At 43.7% G+C, this 24,033-nt stretch overlaps 1 protein-coding gene across 2 annotated transcripts in view; it reads right to left on the bottom strand.

Annotated features, from left to right (window-relative positions):
* Window positions 1-24,033, bottom strand: part of EXT2 (exostosin glycosyltransferase 2) — a 154,483-nt gene that overhangs the window by 115,211 nt on the left and 15,239 nt on the right. For both annotated transcript variants that reach the window (XM_077862968.1, XM_077862969.1), the window contains exons 4-7: window positions 23,442-23,558; window positions 11,184-11,379; window positions 9,188-9,327; window positions 6,406-6,499 (exon numbers count right to left, since the gene is read on the bottom strand). In XM_077862968.1, coding sequence (XP_077719094.1) covers window positions 6,406-6,499; window positions 9,188-9,327; window positions 11,184-11,379; window positions 23,442-23,558 — 547 coding nt within the window. The remainder of the gene's footprint in view (window positions 1-6,405; window positions 6,500-9,187; window positions 9,328-11,183; window positions 11,380-23,441; window positions 23,559-24,033) is intronic.

The following is a 24,033-nucleotide window of genomic DNA, read 5'->3' as shown; positions in this document are numbered from 1 at the left end:
TCCAGGGATCAGGTCAGTGTGTTTTGTTTAAGGGCAAGCAATCCAGTACAAAAGCAAAGATCGGGAAACAGACCTCAGAATGACTTGTCGGGGCCGGAGAGTGGGGGAGAAAAGGAGGCAGGGAATATTTGGCATTTTTTAAAAGCTGTGAGAGTTCAGTTTATGTATATAAAAATTTTTTCAATTTCACAGGTGGGGGGATAAAAGTGACAAGCATTACAGTATTGATTCTGGAAATCAGAAGTGAAATATTTTCCATATTCTTCATAATATATTTCCAGGGATGCATCCAGCCCTAAATGCCTCAAGCGACCACTTTTTTGAGAAGACTATCCAATAAGCAGTCATCTTGAATTATTGGCAAGTTCATCTGATTTTTTTTTTTTTTTTTTTTTTTTTTTTTGCCTCAATCCAGGCCACACAGTTCTGTGATTTGAATAAAGCTGTGGGCAGCAAAAGAGAGTGTGCTCCCTGTCGGTCCCTCACATGCTGTGCGGTCTTGGGAGGATTACTTTACATGCCTTTATCCTCAGTGTCCTCACATTAAAACATTCAGATTATCTGTCTGCCTGCCTATCTCACTACTGTGTTTAAACAGTTAGCTCTGTAACCCCATGTGCTGGGGGTGAGCAGGGGTGGGGAGGTAGTGGACAGGGACAGCTATACAACTGGAGACAGACAAGACAGTCAAGCCACCCACATGGGGAACCTTCAGAGAACAGGCTGCCAAGGTTTCTAGACATCTGAGGGTTTATACCTTTCACTGAATCACAAAACACTTTTTAAAAATAAAAACCTTTTTTTACTAAGTTTTTCATTTTAATTCCAATAGGATGAACATGTAGTGTTATATTAGTTTCAGGTGTAAGATACAGTGATTCAAGAATCCTATACATTACTCGGTGTTCATCATGGTAAGTGTACTTAATCCCCATCACCTATTTCCCCCACCCCTCCCCACTCACCTCCCCTCTGGTGACCTTCAGTTTGTTCTCTGTATTTACTTGTCTGTAAAAGCAAACATTTTAGATAGACTCTATAAAAACTTTATATAAGTATATTATAGTATATTTATATAAGTATATTACATTAAGAACCACGATTTTAAATATATATATGTTACACAAAATTTAAGCCTTCACTTAAAGATTCAAGGGCATCACCAAGAAAAGCAACCTCTGTATTTCCTCAGTTTTAAGACACCCTGTCAATAACAGCTTTAGGGGAAAAAAAACAGAAACCATATTCAATGTTCAAACTGATGGCAAGTCTCCTTTGGATGTCAGAAATCCAAAATACGAAAAACAAACAAACATGTACTTCTTTGAAGCAAGGAATTCTGCTGTCTTACAATGACGCACCCAGGATATAGTAAAGCCTGCAAAGCTGCCAGCCATATATCCAATGTACTGAGAGTTCTATTTTTGAAACAGCTTTTCCATCTTTGCTATTCACACCAGACTGGCTGATGACCCCTCTCAGAGACCCTTCATATTTGTGATTTCTAAGCTACCACGACTATGGAAACCAGCTAAGCCGCTGTGTTGAAATCCAAGTCTTGTTTTAGGGGCCGTCCTGCAGACAAAGTGCGTGACCTCTGCTGTGCACACACACATGCACTGCTATGAGCTCTGTTTCACTCTCTCCTTTATCATAGCGAGGCCTAACTACAGTCCTGGTCGGTGAGGGTGCCACATGGCTGGGTTTTATTTTCTTAAGTAGAACTGTTTTGTCTTTTTCCTAATCAGTCAATTACATCTTCAAGTACTCCTCAGCAGCACAGATATTCGGTATACTTACTAGGAAAATATGAAGGCCAACTGGGATGGGTCAGTGTAACAGACGGAAAAGAAACCGATTTTTTAACTCACCCAGGCTTAAAGGCCAGGGAGAAAAGAAGATGCTGACTGTTTCTGCCACCTCAAAGGCTCCCAGTCAATCGAGTACAGAGAAGAGTTCAAAGGCAAGGCAGGCTCCTGACTTCCACCTCCTAGTGTGGCTGAGGTTAGAGGTCACTGCTGGTGGAGCCACTGACCAATAAAAGAATGTTTGGAAACTCCACTCAACAGATAAACTGCGGATCCATTTACGCCTTCCTCCCTCTCCACACAAACATTTCCAACTATACAGCCCCGTGTACACCCGGCCTTCCAAGGGCCTAGGTTGCTTTCATTTCAATTGTCGTTCAAGGGTGACTAGGGATATGAAAGCTCCTTCTGATTACAGAAAAATACTCAGTCGCATACTTCTGCCTGTCTTCCAGCATAAGAGAGGTGGTGGATAGGCCTCTCCACCTTTAAGAGCTACCTCAAATGCCACCTCCCCAATAAATCTGTCCCTGACTTTAGCCCGTAACTGTTCCCTTCCATATCAGACCCCTAATGTACTTTAGAAAATGTCCGCCATCTTCTCAACTTTCTTTGTGCTTATTCCCATACACCACCAGGTCTTAGCGGCTGAGGATCATAAATTTAGGATTATCTCCCCTCGAAAAAAACAACACTCAATTAGGACTTCACTAAATTAACTAAATTAACTAGTTAATTTAGCTCATAGGACGATAAGAGGCCAACTGATAAGTTGGCTTTATACTGTTATATAACTCTCACCCTCTACTAATAGAAGAAACTGGTTTTTAATTTACCTACAAAGAAAATCAACAAGCTCCCCCCCGACCCAGCTTGTCCAATACCATGTTTGCCAACACTCTTGTCAGCAATCAGGAGTAGATAACTTACTTTCTGTAGGCTCTAGCCTTGTCCTTAACTTTGTGGCTGCTTCAACATCATATCTAAGGTCGGGAGGCAAATTTACTTACTTTTCCTTGTGAGGCAAAGTGTCTCTCTCCCTTGGTGCATCCTTATGCCCAAGTCATGATGAAGACTTTCACTGCAACCCCCGCCAGCCACACTGTGGCCTCACTCGTCCCGAGCTCTAAGCTGCAAAATGTCACTATAATACTTCCATCACCAAGATTGCACCCCCAGACCGCTGGAGCCAATCAGAAACATAGCTCTGTTCCCTCTTCGGACAGCCAAAATCCCATGCCCGGTGCTATTTCTTCCTCATCTGAAAGAACCAGTCTCTAGAGACCGACTACTGAGGACAAAGCCAGGGAGAAGTACCTTAGGATATCTTGGAAACATTTATGCTGTCCCAAGGAAAAGGAGTCACTTAAAAGTAGATGGAGACCCCTGCTGGCTGCAACTGTCCCTGCAACTTCTCAAGTTGGTTTTCAGCTGCTGAGCAAGAAATTCAGACTATTGCTCAGGCTCGGCTCATTCTGACCTATCAACCAGGGGCTCTAAGCCATCAACTACTGATATGACAGGATTTCCCTAAACTTTTACATCTGTCTTACAAACAGATCCAAATCTGACCTCCCTAAAAAGATTCACTAAGGTGTAAAAACTTTTCAGAACCAAGTGTGTGCCAAAGCCACTCCTGCCAAGATCAGGTTAAATCGATGGATGGTAAACAGAGGGCAAAATGACAAGCAGATTCTGCAAAGGGTCCTAGAGAACAAAAGAACTCTCGCTAGTGTTAGATAAGACCTTCACTATCAATGGAATGGTGGTTCCCGATCAAAGCAGTGTTGCCCCACATGGGACATTTAGCAATATCTAGAGACATTTTTGATTATCACACCTTGGGGAAAGGGTGTGCTATTGGCATCTAGTAGCTAAACCTGATCATCTTTATACCTCTTAGGGAATTACTTCAACCAGCTAATCTCACTTTTGGTTGAGATCAGTCCAGTCTAGAAATCAGAGATTGAGAGAAGAAAAGAGGTCATTTTGGGAACACAATATTCAGGGAAAGGGGAGCAGGACTCCATGGGGCACTGCAGTGGAGAGCATTAAAAAGTCTGAAAGCAGCGAAGAGAGGCATGAGAAAGCAGAAGGAAAACTTGGAAAAGGAGGCAGAAAGTGCCGAGACTGCCTTTCTGAACAAGTTGACACAATGTGGATGCTCACCACTCAGAGAGGTAAATGGCCCTCAGGTCTAGAGGTGTGTAGCAAAGACATGGCCACTGGTCATTAATGCTGTCAAGGTCAGTGATATTCTTGCTAAGGACAAGAGGTTCACAGACTTTTTAAAACAACTAAACGGAACATGAGAGAGGATCTAGCCAATCCCATCATTTCATAAAGGAGAAAATGAAAACCTAGTGAGCTTTGGTGACTTATCAGTGTCATATAATTCATAGGGACAGAGCCATGGCTCATATCCAAGTCTTTTGACTCCAAGTGTATCTCTTTGAACCCAAATAACCTCAAAGTACCCCATTTTAAATGACCTCTACTCATTCCATCTCAACGGATTTATGATTTCTGAGCCTGGACTCAGAAACAACCAGCTGTGCTAGTCTCAGACCTGTGGTTCCCCAGCCTGCTCTGTGGAATAATGGTATTCTATAAGCTAGCAGTGGGAGCTCTGCCCTGAAAACCAAAGGATTCTCTCTCCCAACATGATGATGGTGGGTTTTTACTTGGCCTTGTCAGACTGGAATCTTAAGATGGTGTCTGATTTGGCAGATGACTCTCTATTTAGTTAATAAATCAAGATACTATATAAAAGAAACACCCAGAGCTTGGACACCAGAACTCTTCTTCTGTGAAAAGGAACACATTCTTCTTTGAAACTTATAAGAACCACAGGTTTAGATGAAAAATCTAGAGCTCTCCAGATGGACTTTCTAATTGACTGAAACTCAGATAAGGCTAGTACTCGAGTAATAACTGAGAAGCTCAGACACTTAAAATGAACATGAATAGCTCTGAAAAAACAACGGGGAGGCTAAAACTCAACTGAGATTAGTTTTGTTTTTTAAGATTTTATTTTATTTGAACAAGAGAGAATGCACACAGAGGGAGAGGGAGAAGCAGACTCCCCACTAGGCAGGGAGCCCAATACCCGGATAGAGGCCAGGACCCCAGGATCATGACCTGAGCCGAAGGCAGATGCTTAACTGAGCCACCCAGGCGCCCCTGTGACCTGTTTTCCAATCAGGAAGTCAATGTGTTTTAAAGATGAGGTCACTGAGATCCAGAGGAGGCAAATCCTTGGCAGAGGATTTTCACTGACGGCAGAGTCGGTGCCCGGCCGAGATGGTGCTGAGTGCAGGCAGTCTGGGGTACTGCGTGACATGGCCATCTCCATGGTTTAAAGCAATAAAAGAGGGTGGACTCAACACATCTGCTAATTTTCACTGCCTCCTAAAACCCTAACATGACAAATTTTGAAAAAAGAATACACAGTCACTCTAAGATCAAGAAAAAGATGGGAGAAGAGCCTTAGCAACAAAAAGCAGAAGCTGAAGAGCAGAATGAGCCATGGCACCTGACTCTCTGGGCCCAAGAGAGCTGCTGAGGAAAATCACACCTTGGGAAAACCCAAGGTCGTCCACTGCAGCACCCCAGGTGGGGGCAGAGATGAGGCGGGAAGGAAGAGGACAAACTGAACACATAATCACAAAGCGGTCAGAAGGCCCAATTCCCACCCATCCCACAGTTAGGTGACCACCCTGCCCTTACCCAGACAGAGGCCTGAGACCCATTCCCTGGACAAGGTCACAGGCAGGCTCTCCACCTGGGGTGGAGGTGCCAGACGGAGAACAGAGGAGACACGGGACAGTCACAGACTCAAAGCTGAGAACCCTCCAACCCTCTCTGCCGTTCATCTCCTACAAAGATTATTTTTACAAAAATAAAAACCTTAAGAATCTACTTAAAAAGAAAAGAAACAATTAGCACAGAAACCAATTTGGGGTGGTCTTTTTAATTTTTTTTTTCAACTTGACATTTCAGCCCAACTAAATTTCGTTCTGGACAGAGAAAGGAAAGAGAAGCAGGACTATCCAGGACCCCCAGTGGCATGCTTCAGACAGAAGAGAGCAGCCCAGGGGAAGGGGTATCAGAAGGAAAGAAAACCAGAAAGTGAGGCAGGGGTGCAGTAGCTGTTCCAGGGCACAGGGGTGCTCAACGAGGGAGGCTGCTGGAACTGGGGACCTAGGCCAGCTGATAGATATGACAACATTCTCCTGGGTAACAGCCACTCGTGAAATGTCCCCTCTTCCAGGGCTGCCTTACTCACTACAACTATCACCTGCTGAGAGAACCACCAGCCAAAAAGGTTCAGATTTGTGTCTTGAACACACTGCTACCCTACGACCTTAAAACAGAAAAATGTGGGCTTACCTCAGCAGAGCTTTTAAATCTCTCACAGTTACTATTTAAAACCTCATTTGATGTGACCTCACCTGGGTCTGCTTTCCCTCTCCTCAGTCTGGTGAGTCGATAGAGTGCCTCACGCATTCAGCTCTGTGGATGTGTATCCCCACCACACAGGCCACCCTTCCAACCACCCATGTCACCTCCCCAGCAGGCCTGCCCAGCCTCTTACCTGCCGCTGCATTTCTTCAATCTGCCTTTGCGGGATGCTCTGCAAAATACTGTACACATCTGACATCTTTTCTTCCGGCACGACCACAGATGCTCTAGAGACAACAGCAAAATAGTTTCTATACCCAAGGCCCTTTACACACAGCACCTCTACGGACCTGTCTCGTTGCATTCTTCTGAGCACAAACACCCACACTCCCCTTCGGTCCGCATTCCTTCCAGTGAGTGGCTCCCTCGTCCTCCTCCTTTCTCAGGGCTGACCTTCTCAAAGGAGTCCTCTCACCTGCTCTGCCTCCTCACCTCCCTCCACACCACCCGTGTGTCCCAGCCATGCTGGTGCCCTTTCAGCCACTTCAACAAACCATGCTTTTCCCACCAGAGGGTCTGTGGGTATGAACTTCCTCCTGCCTGGTGCACTCCTCTGTATCTTCACTACCTGCTCTGAACAGCAAGGACTTTTCTCCTTTAGCTATCTCCTCAAATCACTCATTCAGCACGTTTATGGAGCCGCTATCATGTGCCAGGGACTCGGATTAGAACAGTGACCAAACCAGACAAAGGCATCTGGGGCTGAGTGCCATGAGAACACCTGCAGGAGAGCATTCTAGGCAGAAGGGCTAACAAGCAGAAGGCCCCAAGGAAGAAGAAGCATGCTGGGAATGATCTGGCAACAGCAAGGAGGCTGGGGTGGCTGGAGAATAGTAAAGATGGAGAATATCAGGAGGTAAACAGGGGAGGGAGGGGCACAGCAGACCGCACCGGGCCTTGCAGGCTACAGTAAGGACTAGACTTTAACTGAACAGAAAGCCATTAGAAGGTTTTAGGCAGTGCTGGCATCATCTGATTAAGTTCCAACAGGGTCATTCTGCCTAAAGTGTTAGTAGAAACTGCAGAAAGCCGGGGCAGAAGAATGGCTGGAGACCATCACAAAATACAGTGGAAGAGCTGGTGAAAGTGGTGAGGCCGTAGCTGGCAGCAGTGGCCGGCAGGCTAGACATGCGGGTGAGGAAGACAGATGGCTCAGAGATGAGCCATCCGCCGGGGCACTTAGCAGGGTTTCCCATTATGTTTGTACCAATTAACTTATTAAATCTGAAACCTACCCCCAATCAAGACTAGTCTGTTAGGATGGAAACCATGTCTGGTTCCACACCCTGAGCACCTGGTACACGGTCTAGCACACGTGGTACTTAATAAATATTCGCTAAATAAGTATATGATTTCTACTCCATGGATGGGAAAACTGAGGCTCAAAAAAAAAAAAAAAAAAAGGAAAAACGATTTGGCAAGATCACAAAGCTAACCAGTGACAGGGCTGGTTACCTGAACCCAGGCCTTCTGGCTCCAAGTCCAGAGCCCTTCCACCACTTATCCATTATTACAGCTACCCAAGCCGGTCTGGATTCACTCAGAGTACTGCCTCCACGAAGCCCTCACCAAATCCACTGCCGACAATGCTGTTTGCATCCTTCTAGCGTTTCTCCTACCATTCCATCCAGCCGGGTTGTGTCTCATCACAGTAGTTGGTCATTGCTGGTTTACTTGTCTATCTTCCACCACTAGACTAGGGGCTTCCTAGAGGCAACATTTGACCTTGATCATCTTTGTATCCCCATACCTAACATGGTACCCGGCAAATAAAGGGCCTTCAACAAATGTCTCCACGGGTGCTTAAAGGACTGAAAGTGGCTCAGCACCTCTCTAAGATAAAAAGAATTACACAGCCTCATCTTTCAGGCTGAATGAGGCTCCCCCTCTGTTCTGGGCTTCCACCACCCCCTGTGTCGGCATCTACTATGGCACTTGTCACACATTATTAGAATGCTTGGTTTATCTTCCCCACAAGATCCCAAGCTCCTTAAGAGCAGAGACTGCATTATTCACAGAAGATTTTCCAATAACTATGAGATGAATGAAGGTACCCAAGAATGAACACCACTTACATTGTTCAAATACCTATGGTGATCGGACAGGAAGGGAAACATCAGAACAGTTGGGAGAGGAGAAAGTAAGTATCTGAGGCAGAGTTAGCTGAGAGGTATACACAAAGGGGGCTAATTTTCAATGATCTTTAACCTTCAGAGTCCTAGGGAAATGAAACGACACGAGACAGAGAGCTCTGCTGTCCATTACAGCCATAACCGAGCGAGAGGAACCTATGTTTGTCCATCTGGGCACTGGGAATGTTTCTCTGTGGAGGCACTCCCCCTCCAGCTAGTAACATTATGCAAATTCTGTAGCATCTCTAGAGTAGCATTTCACCAGTGTGGCTACAAATCACACCCACTGAGCTTTGATGTGCTGCATTCCTGAGGGTAAGGCCCAGGCATATTTTAAAGTCCTTCAGATGAATATACTCTGCGGTTACAGTGGAGAACCTCTGCTCTTGACCAAGGGCTGCTAAACATCTTTGGTAAAAGGCCAGATAATAAATATTTTAGACTTTGTGGACCATATAATCTCTGTCACAACTACTCAGCTCTGCCATAGTAGCAGAAAAAAAAAAACAGCCAGTAGATAATTATGTGAGTGAATGGACATGGCTGTGTTTCAATAAAACTTTATTTACAAAACCTGGCAGCTTCCCATATTTGGCCCAAAGGCTTCAGTTTGTGAACACCTGCTCTAGGCCACCAGACTAACTCTTCTGATGGAAAATACAGTAAAACACTCTACAGAAGTAGTTCCCAAACCTCAGTAGGCATTACAATTACTTAGGGGGCTTTCAAAATCTAATATACACAGAATCACTGGCGTAAAGTTTATTAGAAGGTAACACTCACCTCTTCCAGTCCAGAACTTCAGAGAAAGGCAAAATATAGGAGTCTGCAATGACAACCGGGACACAGCCGGCACGTAAAACGTCACTCAGTACCGCCTGGCCCAGCCGAGCACCACGAAGGACCACACAGAAAGTGGCCTCCTGCAGGAACACAAGCAGAGGCAGGGGATTACAAATCAGTTTCGCTGATCCACTTACTCTGATCCCTGCAGACCATGAAGTCCTCCTGAGGGCTGAAGCCAAGCAATACTGAGACATCCTGACTGCAAATGCTACCAGATAAAAACTCACACCAGTGGAACTGGAAAAGCTCAACTGGCTGCAATGCTTCATATTTTCCACTCTTCAGTGTCATCCCAATGCTGCTACTGGTGGCATCTGAAATGTCCAGAACCAATGTCCAAGTCTTTTTCTGGGTGCTCAATAATGTGACGTCCCACAGACTGGTCCCTTCCAGCCCCAGTTGACTATGCAAACACACCATGGCATAGGGGTTGAGCCCCACTTAGAGCACTTACATCAGCCTACCTCATAACAGAATTATTTTGTCTGGGCATTCAGGCTTTCTAGAGGACCCCCTAGAGGGAAGCTATCAACTCTCATCCTTCTACTCCTCATGGCATCGACCAGTGTGCTCTGCACATAGAAGACATTCATTTTATAAATGCAATGCTTTTGAAAACACACAGATATGTTCTTCTTGGAACAATAAATCAAACAGAAAGCAAAATCTCAAAAAAATTCTTCTCCTTTCATTCCCTCAAAACTAGTCCCTGTGGGGAACATTTCGGAAAATGACAGATGTACAGGAGGACAGTTACAACAGGTAAACCGAAATAAGAAACAACCCTATCTCTAACACTCAGTTTCTCCCAGTTTTTGCCTCTTCAGGAGGAAAAAAATATACTTAAAAAAAAAAAAAAAGCCCACTGTTTCATCTTTACAGCTAGAGAAAAGGCAGGCTCAGGGAAAAAAAAAAAAAATGTAGAGAAACTCAATATGGCAAACTCCTCTGGGGATACATGAGAAAGCAGCAAGGGCTGAAGAAGAGAATCAGTCATGGCGCCTAGAGGTGCAGGTGGACAGCTCAGCCTGCCCTGAAGAGTCGGCATCCAGATGTGGACACACGTGCTGATAACCATTTTTCCTGTCTAGACAAAGGTTACTATAAATACTCTTGCTCACATCACCACTGTTATCAGTCAGACATTCCAGAGGAGATGCAGCACTTTTTAAGAGAAAGTATTTTAACAATCTCAGCATGGGCCAGTTCTCCTAGGAGATTTAAAAAAAAAAAAAAAAAAAAAAAAAAGAATCACACCAGCTCCTTGCTATTTCTTCTTGAACTATTTTAAATATTTCAGGAAACAAAACTCACTTTCGCCTTTCCTAGCCCCCATGCCCTTGGAATGTCAAGCATCTTGCTTATGCTTAAAATATCCCCCAAAGGACTATTCTGCCCGTGGTTATGGAAATAGTACCATGCCCATGACTTAAGTAAAGGACATACTGCCAGTAGGACATGCCAAGGGTGGCAAAACAGCAACAGACAAAACAGTAACAAAAAATGAAAATCTCCCATTCCCAGCAAAAGGTGACTGTAGCCTTGTGGGCCAGCATGCCAGAGGATACAAGCTGCCACCTTAAAGAAGGGAATTTCTCTGGACGGGCTTTTGAATACAGGGTAAAAGTAAAATACTTTTGCCCACTCTGTCCATGTGATTTCTCTGCAAACCCATCACAGTTGAGATTCTGGAGTGTTACTGAATATCTGAAAGGAGCAAGAACACTCCCAGGCCAAGCAGCTCTGCACAAACGGTACACCAGACGCTGACGCACCCGAGGGCCCATGTGGCTGGTAAGGAGCCGTAAGTTTTCAGCTCCCCGAGGTTAATTCTCCTGGATGCATGTGGAAAGCAAGGCCTCTTGCTGGGGTGCATGTTACTTCATGAAAGGGACCTCCACCAGCTCCAAGGGAGTGAAGGACAGATGCTCACCTGCAGCACCTGGGGGTAATCGTAGACCTGGTGCTCCCGGCAGCGCTTACGGACTGACAGGACGCCCTCTGAGAGGTTGGTACATTTATCCAGTACTAACACTGACTCCCCGTGTTTGGCCTGGATGGCTTCCAGGTCTTCTCTGTACTCGGGGTGGACGGCCATCTGAGAGGACAGCAGGAAGTAGCGCCGGGGACTACAAGAGAGCAAAAAGTGTGACTGGAACGCTGCTGCCGGCCTGCTGGTCAAAGAAAGATAAACTTGGATGTTACGCTTATGGCAGTAAGTGGATTCTCACCAGCCACCGCATCCCTCGATTTTCTGGAAAATTACACTCCGTGGTGTTGCTCAGTACTTACAGTATTATACACCATAAGAACCTAAGGTATGATTCAGTCACGTGCAATCTTTATAAATATTTTATTGGGAGAAGTTGTTCATGCTGTGAGGAGATGCTTGTCATAGGCCAAGCTTGGAGAGCACGTTATAAATACATGTGTGGAAAAAGAGAGAAACTGGCTGTTTGGAGAAGCATCAGCGTGTTATCCTAAGTTATATCTGAGGATTCAGATGGGTAAAGGAACTGAGAGCTGGCTGCCTTGCTCAAATAGGAAGAGAGGGAAACAATGGGCTAAGTACCGGCTGTAAAACCGGAGGGGGTAAAAGGACTGCTTCTGGGTGCTGAATGGCCTCCTCCGGCTCTGGAGATGCTGCAGTAAAAACAGCCCCTTATCCCCAAGCCCCCTGGACACAGGAAGACTGAATTGGTGTTGAGAACAATAAGTGGGAAAAACTATCTTCCCCAAAGTAAGGAGCCACTCTTAACATCTGGATAGCAAGGATGTCTAAAAGAAAATGGAGTGAAGAAAGGATTTCTGGGGGTCTAGTGCCATTTAGATCTCCATAAGAGATAAAAATCCGAACACAAAGTTAGTAAGCCAGAAGTCAAGGGAGAGTTTTAGGGTAAGTCATTCTCTCCTGGAAGGCAAGATTCTCACAGGCAGAGAGGTTACACAGCATAAACACTATACAGATTGAGGGACTACTGCGATCACCATCAAAGAAATGAATAATATAAAGCAAGTTCCAGGAAAAAGTGAAACACCCATCAGACCAAGAAGCAGTAATAACATGAGTCTACCCCACACTAGACTGCACCAGGGAAAGTTCTGGGTGGGGGGTCGGGGGGTGGGCATACATCTCATAGGCAATGCCACCAGGCAGGCTGATACAAGTCTGCACATAAGAAAGACCAAAACCAGGCAGCCCAGGTGGCTCAGCAGTTGAGCACCACCTTCAACCCAGGGCGTGATCCTGGAATCCAGGGATCAGGTCCCGTGTCGGGCTCCCTGCATGGAGCCTGCTTCTCCCTCTGCCTGTGTCTCTGCCTCTGTGTGTCTGTGCCTCTCTCTCTCTCTCTCATTAATAAATAAATAAAATCTGAAAAAAGAAACAAAGAAAGAAAGAAAGAAAGAAAGAAAGAAAGAAAGAAAGAAAGAAAGAAAAGAGAGAGAAAGAAAGAAAGAAAGAAAGAAAGAAAGAAAAGAGAGAGAAAGAAAGAAAGAAAGAAAGAAAGAAAGAAAGAAAGAAAGAAAAGGAAAGAAAAGAAAGAAAAGACCAAAATCTATACTGACCCCCATCTCTCTTCTTTTTTTTCTTTTATTTTTTTCCTTGCTTTGGGGAAAAGGAAGGGTAATTTTTTTTTCTTTTTTTAGTTTCTTAGACTTACTTGGAGGTTCTAGCTGGAGAATGCCTTACCCATACATCCATAGCCTAAGAACAACCACTCTGACTGAAAAGGTCATCACATTTTACCTAGCACTAAGCTTCAGGTCCCAAACATAGACCAATGAGTGAAGCAGGGCAGCGCTCCCCTTGCCAGCCAGCACAGCTACAGAAACTCCAGAAACACACAACACACCCCACAGCCAGATGGCCTTCCAATCCTCAGAACCATTTCTTCTGGTAATTCCTTTAAGCAGCTGAACTACAAGCAAAGGGTACTTACCTTGCCACAGTTAAGAAAGAAAAGGATGTACACATTCCCTAAAACCTCACTGTCTTAATAGCAATCAGCCACATGAGACCATTAAATTTAAACTTAAAATTCAGTTCCTCTGTCACACCAGCCACATTTGAAATTCTCAGTGGCCATGTGTGGCTAGTGGGGTACCTAAGAGCAGAAATACAGATGATCTCCCACCGCAGAAAGGTCTATTTGATAGAGCTACCCTCAATGGCCACTCAGATCCAGACACCAGGGTAAAGGTAAGTGGAGATAAGAAAGATATGGAATAGCAACCCATCGGGGAGCCAGTTTAGATCAGCCATACAGACTGGTTCCTCTCATCCTGGACAATTTCCCCCTAAATTACAATTTATTGAACAATATGCTGAATATTTATAGCTGAAAGTATTCCTTCTAGACACTGAAACACTTTTGGATTCTATTCCCAGCCCTAAGCCTCAATAATTTTTCTTTTGTAAAAGCATTAATTTTTAGATGGATGACTTCGTGATGGAAAGATCATATAAAAGAGCACTTACAGGGTGCCTGGTTGATTCAGTTGGTTAAGTGTCTGCCTTTGGCTCAGGTCATGATCCCAGGGGCCTGGGATCCAGCTCTGCGTTGAGTTCCCTGCTCTCTGCTTCTCCCTCTCCCTCTGCCTTGTGCTCTATCTCTCTGGCAAATAAATAAATAAAATCTTAAAAAAAAAAAAAAAAAAGCACTTGCAGATCATCTCAAAGTGAATACCATCTCCCTTCAAAGTATTTCTGTAATCAAACTTGTCTGGTTAAACAAGAGAAAGACTTATAGGCAAACTCACAAAACAAGCAGGGTTGTGGGGGGGGGATTCAAAGATTTTATTTATTTATTCATGAGAGACAGAGAGAGAGAGGCAGAGACACAGGCAGAGGGAGAAGCAGGCTCCCTTTGGGGAGCCCAGTGTGGGACTCGATCCCAGGATCACAACCTGAGCCAAAGACAGACGCTCAGCCACTGAGCCACCCAGGTGTCCTAAGACAAGCAGGGTTTAAAACCACCTTAACAATTAGAGTTATCTGGAAATGAAACAGACTGGGGTTTTTGTTTTTGTTTTTTTCAAGTCAGAAAACTTCTCATTAACAAGTCACGGTGAAATCAGCCATGCATTAAGTTAGGGCCAAATGACCTTTAAAGGTCTTTCCGATTCCTAAGACACTGGTTCTACTATAGATTTCATGGGGCAATGGTTATTTGCTGGATGTTTCTGGAGACTTTCTATTTAAGTGGAGCTGCTAGCCTAAAACTGGCAATGCTCTACGCCGTGTAGAATAAGAACAGACACGATGGTACCCAGAAAGGTGTCCATGCAGAACGGCGCAAAGTGTTGGAGTTCTGGAGAGAAAAGAGTGATTCTGCATGGCATGGGTGGGGACAGAAATGGCGCACCTGGAATGCTGAAGCCTTTCTAGGGTGAAGGATTCTACTGAGGGAAGAGCTGGGAGGTGGCCCAATGCAGAGTATGAGAGCCCTGAAAGGGTATCCAAGGTCTCTGCACTGGGGGCAGGGGTAAAAGCAGCCATGGCAATCCAATGGGATAAGAAGGTTAGGAGGGCATGTGGGAATCCCAGAACAGAGTGTTAGAGCCTGGGCAGGCTGAATAGGGTGCTATGTTGTAGGAAGGGGGAGAGCAATGGCACTATCACCCCAGTATGGGGTGCTGGAACCCAAGAAGGCTGAGGAGGGTATCTGCTGGGGCAACTGGGTAGGATATAGCAGCAGGGGCACAACGTGGGGGACTCAGAGTCTGAGTGAAGGTGAAGAGGGCATCTGTGCAGTGATGGAGGCCATGGCAGCACAGAACTTTGGTTATGTGCAAGAGTAGATCAAATGTAACTATACTGAGGATAAATGAGAGCTAAATTTCTCACTGTCAGAGAACAGAGTTACAAATATGCAAAAGGAAAAAAACAGAATGCTCCTGTAGGGCAGGATGGAGTTGCAGACAGGGATATGAATGCACGGTTTTCAATGTCCAGAGATAACACAGAGACTATCCATCTACACAGACACAGAAATAAATACAGACGTTCCTGAGTAAAGAAGGACTTTGGCTGAGTTTCAACATCAAGAAACAAAGTTGTATTTTAGATATTGGATCACCAGGGTCACTGAATCCCTACTCTACCATTACTCCATTTTCAGCATAAATGTGCAGATGTGCATAAGGGTCTAGAAACATTCCCTGTCTGCCTGCTGGTTCTCCCTGACCTGACAGATGGCTGATGGAGTGTGCCCATTTTAGTTTTAAGCAAACAAAATCTTAAGGTGGATTTGTTTTTCTTTTAAGGACTGAAATTACTAGTTAGGACTTTCATGTTTCCTCCCAGCAGCGCTGATATTTAAGTTTAAGTAAAATCATGCTGAGAACTTGAAGTCTCCCTCAATAGTAACAGTTGTAAACTCCCAATTTAGTTCCTTTTAGAGAGACAAGGACAAGAATTCCAGCTGAGCCCAACACAGCTGTGAGAAGAAGCTATCAATAGCAACAATCCTCAGCTTCCCATTGAAAAAATATTGAGAGAGATTTAAAATAAAAATAAAAACAAAGCTCTCACTACTCTATGTAGCCCTCAAGAGATGTGGGAATTCCCTTAAGAAGCAACTCTCACAAAGAACAACAAATCCAGAGCGTGGCCATAAGGTCACCCACCCTGCCTCCTCCCAAGTCCCTGGAAAGGGTGATGAGTCTGGAGTCTCTCTTTGTCCTTTTTTTTTTCCTTCTTCTTCTTCTTCTTTTTCTTTCAGAGAGAAGGGAGTGTTGCTTATGAAAGAAACATCAAACTTCTGGGCCAAACTGCAAGCTGGAGGGAACTGAAGCGCGGGTCCTGCAGAGCTGAGCTGTAGAAATCCACCAATTGGCCAGCAGGGGGAGGATGGCGCCCCAGGCAGCCTTTAGCTGTCTTCCCTGTCCTCACACATCTACTCTTCCTCCTTCTAGTTACTGGACACAAAATTCTTCAGAGCCTGAGAGCTTAAGTGATTTAGTTAAAGATCTTAATTTCAGGGATCCCTGGGTGGCGCAGCGGTTTGGTGCCTGCCTTTGGCCCAGGGCGTGATCCTGGAGACCCGGGATCGAATCCCACATCGGGCTCCTGGTGCATGGAGCCTGCTTCTCCCTCTGCCTGTGTCTCTGCCTCTCTCTCTCTCTCTCTCTCTCTCTCTCTCTGTGACTATCATAAATAAATAACTTTAAAAAAAAAGATCTTAATTTCAGTCTAATTATATATAAAAACTAGGAAGATTAAGTTACTAAGAAAATACCACCACGATAGCAGTTTAAATCTTTGAAAGTAATCACCTGAAAAGAATTTTTACTATTCAGAGGTGGTTAGTTCTGTTTTTACTGAATCTTTTCCTCTTGGTAGGTTTTTTCCCTAGGTCAAATTCTGAAGGGAAAGAAGAGTCCAAACCAATATAAGAGAGCTAGATTATGCTAGAGAAATTAGATAATAAAGCGAGGAGAGTTCAAGCAGTCTTACTAAAGAAAGGCCCAGAGACAGCCATGCTGAAGGGACAGACCTGACCCTCCGGCTTGCTCTCCGCAGCACTGCTGACAGGTGGACCCCACAATTCTCTGCTGCACATTGTGCACTGCAGAGATTCACCACACCTCCGGCCTCCACTCACCAGATACCAGGAACACCCTGTGCAGAACAGTTAACACACTAGGTCTGACTGCCCTCCTCTGAAAGGCTGGCTCTTGGTTGGTGTTTTAGGGGAGCTTCTCCCCAGAACCCTTCCTGTGCCCAAACTGTCTGTACAAACAATATGGTTTATGTTAAACACTTGCTTTCTTTCTGGAAATCTGAAACGTTGGCACATGCCAAGCAGACAATGCGCATGTGATTACCTCCCAATGAAAACCCGGGGTGTGGAGCCTCTAACAAGTTCCCTGGTAAGCAACATTTTATGTATCTTGTCACCAGTGGTTGCAGGGGGAGTTAAGTACATCCTGTGTGACCGTGTGACACCACTGGAAGAGGACCTTTGATGCCTGCACCCAGTTTCCTCGGACTTCACCTCATGTACCTTTTCCCTTTGCTGACTAGGCTTAGTTTCCTTTTGCTACAATAAATTATAGCCATGAGTATGACTATATATTGAGTCCTGAGCTTCTCAGCAAATCATCGAAATTGGAGGTGGTCGTAGGGACCCCAACACACACACACCCTAAGTCAAAACAGTCCAAAAGGCACCACATATTGCCAAATGTCCCTGGGGAGACAAAAACGAACCTCCCTCCCGTGTTGAGAACCACGAGCCTAGCTATGCTTGGTCTAAACAGGCCTTCAATAAGGATTTGATCTGAACTGCAGTGAACTGAATTAAATAGTTTCCAAAACAACTTCAGAGGAAAAATTTTAAAAAGCAGAAGGTTAAAAAACAACTTTCAAAAACTACACAACTGGTTTATTTATTTATGTTTTTAACAACTGGTTTAAATTTAAATTTAAGTAAATGTTCACAGAAGCAGACTGTAGAGAAGTAAAATCTTTTTTCTAGGTTAACTGACTTTTCTCCACTATGAGAGTTTTATATTAGAATATCTATTAAAATGTATTTATATTATAATACCTATTTTATCTAGTGCTACATAAATATTCCAAATTAAGATCCTAGATACGTGACAAAAAACTTGTACCACCGGAAAGAGTACCAGCTGGGCTCACTCACACGGATCATTCTTTCTCATTACAGACATCTAGTCACAGGGCAGCCCTGGTGGCTCAGAGGTTTAGCGCCACCTTCAGCCCAGGGCCTGATCCTGGAAACCTGGGATCAAGTCCCACGTCAGGCTCCTGCTTCCCCTCTGCCTCTCTCTCTCTCTCTCTCTCTGTCTCTCATGAATAAATAAAATCTTAAAAAAAAAAAAAAAAACACAACACTGAGGCTAAAATTAGTAAGTCAGGAAATGATAGATGTTGGTGAGGATGCAGAGAAAGGAGAAGCCTCTTACACTGTTGGTAGGAAAGTAAGCTGGTGCAGCCACTCTGGAAAACAATATGGAAGTTTCTCAAAACGTTGAAAACAGAGCTACCCTACGACCCAGCAATTGCACTACTGGGTATTTACCCCAAGGTACAAATGTAGTGATCCAAAGGGGCACCTGCACCCATGTTTATCGCAGCGATGTCCATTAATAGCCAAACTATGGAAAGAGCTAAGATGTCCATTGACAGATGAATGAATAAACAAGATGTGGTGTGTGTATACACACACACACACACACACACACACAATGGAATATTACTCAGCCATCAAAAAAATGAAATCTTGCCATTTGCAATGACGTGGATAGACCTTGAGGGTATTATGCTAAACGAAATAAGTCAATCAGGGAATGACAATTACCATATGATTTCACTCATACGCAGAATTTAAGAAACAAAACAGAGGAGCATAGGGGAAGGGAGAGAAATAAAACAAAATGAAATCAGAGAGGGAGACAAACCATAAGAGACTCTTAACTCTAAGAAACAAACTGAGGGTTGCTGGAGGGGAAGTGGATGGGGGGATGGAGTAAGTGGGTAATGGGCATTAAGGAGGGCATGTGATGTGATGAGCACTGGGTATTATATGCAACTGATGAATCACTAAACTCTACCTCTGAAACTAATAATACACTATATGTTAGTTAACTGAACTTAAATTTTAAAAAGTAGTAAAGAAAAATTTTTTAAATCAGCATTGAACTATATCCTTTTCTCCAGTCTATGATCCTCTGTAAGAATTATTTTGTATTTTCATCTTGATGAAGATCAAAAAAAAATGTGTATGGTCATAGTTTTGCTCATATTTAATGATAAATACTGCTAAGAGTTTTTCAATGTCCAAGTGTTTATGTAGTGGGCTAATGAGAAGAGAGGAAGACTTAAAATGTAAATCATGTAAAACAAGCAAAATGAAATGCTAATTGCAGAACCTAAGTGATGGGTATACAAATATTCACTGTACTGCCAAATTTTTAAATCATTGCTGTCTGGCTTTAAGAGTTTCATAAAAAAATGTCGGGAAAAATATAAATCATGCATCTGCACCAGATAAAGATAAATGATGTCACAATAGGCTAAAGGGAAGCTTCCTAGTCATTCAAACAGGAAAAAGTGGTAAAGAGAAGTACATCATCACCCCCACAGGTAAACAGCATAGGCATGCCAAACCCCCAAAACCATAATTAACTCTACACTCACCTCAAAAGACACAATTTGGTTTTAAAGAAAAAGCCTCAGCTATCAAATTGTTAACGTGAACATTATTAGTTTTGTAGATTTGTTTGCATTTAATTTGTAAATCTTTTTTAATTTTGAAGTCATATAAGCACAAAGAGTTTAAATTGTTTTTCATTTGTACTTATTCAAGTTGTATTACTAAAAAAGTAATTAAAATGCAAGGGACCTTGAATAGACTAAAAACCAAAAACAAAACCTTAAAAAAGAACAAAGTTCTCACACTTACCAATTTCCAAACTTACTACAAAGCTACAGTAATCAAGACAGTATGGTACTGGCATAAGGATAAACATATAGACCAATGGAACAGAATAAGGAGTCCAGAAATAAGCCAATCTATCTCTGATCAACTGATTTTCAACAAAAATGCCACGATCATTCAATGGGAAAGAACAGTCTTTTTAACAAACTTTTTTTTTAAAGATTTATTTATTCATTTATGATAGACACAGAGAGAGAGAGAGGCAGAGACACAGGAGGAGGGAGAAGCAGGCTCCATGGAGGGAGCCCAACGTGGGACTCGATCCCGGGACTCCAGGATCGCGCCCCAGCCCAAAGGCAGGCACTAAACCGCTGAGCCACCCAGGGATCCCCATTAACAAATGTTGTTAAGACAACTGGATATCCACCAGTAAAAGAATGAAGTTATAGATCCCTACATCACACCACATATAAAAATTAACTAAAATATGGCCTCTGGGTGGCTCAAGTCAGTCAAGTGTCTGACTCTTGATTTCAGCTCAGGTCATGATCTCATGGGTCGTGGCATGGAGTCCCACATGGGCTCTCTGCTCAGCAGGGAGTCTGCTTGAAGATCCTCTCACCTTCTCCCCCTCCCCCAACTCCTGCTCATGCTCTCTTTTTCTAAAATAAATAAACCTTTAAAAAATTTTAACTCAGGGCAACCCAGGTGGCTCAGCAGTTTAGTGCCACCTTTGGCCCAGGGTGTGGTCCTAGGGACCTGGGATCAAGTGCCACGTCAGGCTCCCTGTGTGGAGCCTGCTTCTCCCTCTGCCAGTGTCTCTGTCTCTCTCTCTCTCTCTCTCCCTCTCTCTGTCTCTCATGAATAAATAAATAAAATCTTTAAAAGAAAAAAAATTTTAACTCAAAATAGATTAAAAAAAAATTTAAGGGCTAAAATGATAAAATTCGGGCAGCCCCAGTGGCGCAGCGGTTTAGCACCGCCTACAGCCCAGGGCGTGATCTTGGAGACCCGGGATCGAGTCCCACGTCAGGCTCCTTGCATGGAGCCTGCTTCTCCCTCTGCCTGTGTCTTTGCCTCTCTCTCTAGCTATGTCTCTATGAATAAATAAATAAAATCTTTTTAAAAAATAAAAATAAAAAAAATAAAATGATAAAATTCTTAGAAGAAACCACAGGTTTAAATTTTGTGATCTTAGTCAAGGATTTCTTATGCATGACACCAGAAGTATAAGCAATCAAAAGAAAAACAGATAAATCAGACCATCAAAATAAGACACTTTTGTGCATTAAAGGACACCATCAAGATAATGAAAAGACAACTTATAGAATGGGAGAAAATACTTGCAAATCATATATCTGATAAGTATCTAGTAACTAAAATATATAAAGAATTCTTACAATTCAACAAAAACCCAATATAAAAAAAATGGGTAGATGACAAATAGCCAAAGCAATCCTCAAAAAGAAAAACAAACATCATGATTCTGGATTTCAAGCTATATTACAAAGCTGTAGTCATCAAGACAAAAAAATTAAAAAGTCTAGTCAAGAAACAGGAAGAGAGGAACAGACATTTCTCTAAAGAAGATAGAAATGGGAGCACCTGGGTAGCTCAGTGGTTGAGCATCTACCTTTGGCTCAGGTCGTGATCCAGGGGTCCTAGGATCAAGTCCCACATCAGACTCCCCACAGGGAGCCTGCTTCTCCCTCTGCCTATGTCTCTGCTTCTCTGTGTCTCTTATGAATAAATAAATAAAATCTTAAAAAAAAAAAAGAGGAAGATAGAAATGGGTAACGCTCTCCCTCTAAGTAAATAAATCCTTAAAAAATAAAAAATAAATAAACCCACTGGAGTATACACTTTAAAAGAATGAATTTTACGGTAAATGAATTATATCTCAATAAAAAAATTTTAAAATAACAAAATAAAAAGTCAACTCTAACAGAAAATCCAGAAAGTTGATTTAGGCAATAAGTTCATGAACTATTTATTCACTCTTTGTACTTGCCTAACGGTAGAAAAATGTTTCAATCTCACCTTATCTAAATAACAAAATTTGCTATGTCTAAGTAAGTTAGACAATTTGGTCACCAGGCTACACAATACAACACACATACACAGCAGAGAAATTTCTTCACTTCGGAAAAGTTCTTATTTCTCAAAGAATCCATAAGGGCTTCTAAGCGGAAGTTTGGGATGCTTTGCAAACTATTTCCTTAAGACTCATTTCTGGGGGCACCAGGGTGGCTTAGTGGTTGAGCATCTGCCTTTGGCTCAGGTCGTGATCCCAAGGGTCCCAGGATCGAGTCCCACATCAGACTCCCCCAGGGAGCCTGCTTCTCCCTTTACCTATGTCTCTGCCTCTCTGCATCTCTCATGAATAAATAAGTAAAATCTTTAGAAAAAAAAAAAAAAAAAGATTCACTTCTGAGACCAAATGCTATGTGTGAGTTTTTAAATCACACCCTGTATGACATTTCTAGTGTGGCAATATACAAATCAGTCAAGTTCATAGGTGAGCACATGGCACACGAGAATACTATCATTATCATCATGTTTGTTTAAAGCTTATTGAGATTCTGGGCAGCCTGGGTGGCTCAGCGGTTTAGCGCCTGCCTTCAGCCCAGGCATGATCCTGGAGACCCGGGATCAAGTCCCATGTCAGGCTCCCTGTGTGGAACTTGCTTCTCCCTCTACCTATGTCTCTCTCTCTCTCTCTTTCTCTCTCTCATGGATAAATAAATAGAGTCTTAAAAAAAGAAAAAGAAATATAGAAAAGCTTATTGAGATTCTTACCATGAATTAGCCCAATTTTAAACAAACCACATCAAAAAATCCTAGACAAAATGCCCTGCTCATCCATGGTCTTTTCATGTATTCATTCACAAGCCAACAATATGAACCAATAGTGTGACAGGCACAGCGAACGTGGCAGTCAAAAAACAGACCGGGTATCAGCCTCACTGCACTTGCAAAATCCAAAATCCCAAGCAGATAGGCTGTAAGCAAGTCATTTCAATATGGCCTAGTGACTGGTACACAAGGAGAAGTGGAGGCTGCTATGGGGGCATAAACCAGAAGAACCATTCCAGGGGCTAGGAAGGTGCCGCTAGAGTAAGCAGTACTCGAGTTAAAACCTAAAAGACAGCAGGTCATAAGTCTGATGAAGATCACAAAGAAGACCTCCAGATAGTGGAGAGTATTTGCAGCCCAAAAAAATGAAAAGCGCAATGCTCATTCTAGGATAAAGGTGGAGGGGGAGGTAGAGATGGAGAGTGGTCCTGTGCCAGAGGGTCTTGAAAGACATTTTAAGAGGTTTGGGCTTTACCCAAAGGGAAATGGGAAATGAACAGCAATCGGGTTGTGAGGACAGCAAGATGAGAAGCAAGGAAACCAAACAAGAGGCCATTTCCATGATCCAAGGGAGAGATGACAGTCACCTGGGGTGGGATGGGGGCAGAGGAGATGGAGAAGTTGGCAGATCTAAGAAATATTTAGGAGGGGCAATCAACAGGACTTACTCTTCTGGTATAGGAAGGAAGGGAGAGAAAACAGTGAGGGACACCACAGAAATTCAGGATTTGGAAAGCTGGGCAGACAGCACTGTGCACTCACTGAGCCAGAGAAAACTGAAGGATAAAGGCCTGGCGCGAGGTGGGGAAGGTGGCGGACTCCAAGCCCCTGGCCTGTAACTGAGGCTTCGGTGCCGTGGAACCCAGCAGGCGGAAACTCGCTGGCAGCTCACAGCACCCCTGGCTGCACTGAATGCCCCTTACCCCGGTCCTTTCTCCGGAAGGTCCACTTCAGCTGACAGCGGGCTGTAGACCGGAATGCTGACGTCATAGCCTTGCCGGTAAGTCCACGTAGAGAAGCCACCACCAGCCAACAGAGCCCTGAAAGTACAGGATTTTGTCAAAGAATGAGAAAGGTCTTCATTCTGATGGGAAGAGATAGGAGTAACCGCGTCAGTAATAATATTAACAAAGACCTGTATTCTGAGTCACTTTTCTCTAAAAACACCGTGCTCAACGTTTTACATTCACATATCCTGGACATCAGCTGCATTTGATCCCTGAGTTAACAGCCTTCTTCTGGGGTCCAAAGTAGTCTTTTCTTCTTTCTCATTTTTAAAACACACCACAGCCCAGGGGACACCCTATGAAAAGTTCCTTTGCTACCTTACTCAAATCCCATTCACCCCTCTCCAAAGCCATACCCCACTCCTCAAGACGCACAACAGCAGGAACAGACAACAGGTCTGCATGTGAAAACTGGTTACAGTAGTCACTCACCCACCCTCTGGCCTGAACCCCAGGCGACAATGGGCACAGAAAGCAGCGGCGATGGCTAAGTATTTCATCCCATGCT

Source organism: Canis aureus, chromosome 21, assembly GCF_053574225.1.
Source record: "Canis aureus isolate CA01 chromosome 21, VMU_Caureus_v.1.0, whole genome shotgun sequence".
Classification (NCBI taxonomy): domain Eukaryota; kingdom Metazoa; phylum Chordata; class Mammalia; order Carnivora; family Canidae; genus Canis; species Canis aureus.
This window is presented reverse-complemented; position numbering and strand designations above follow the sequence as displayed.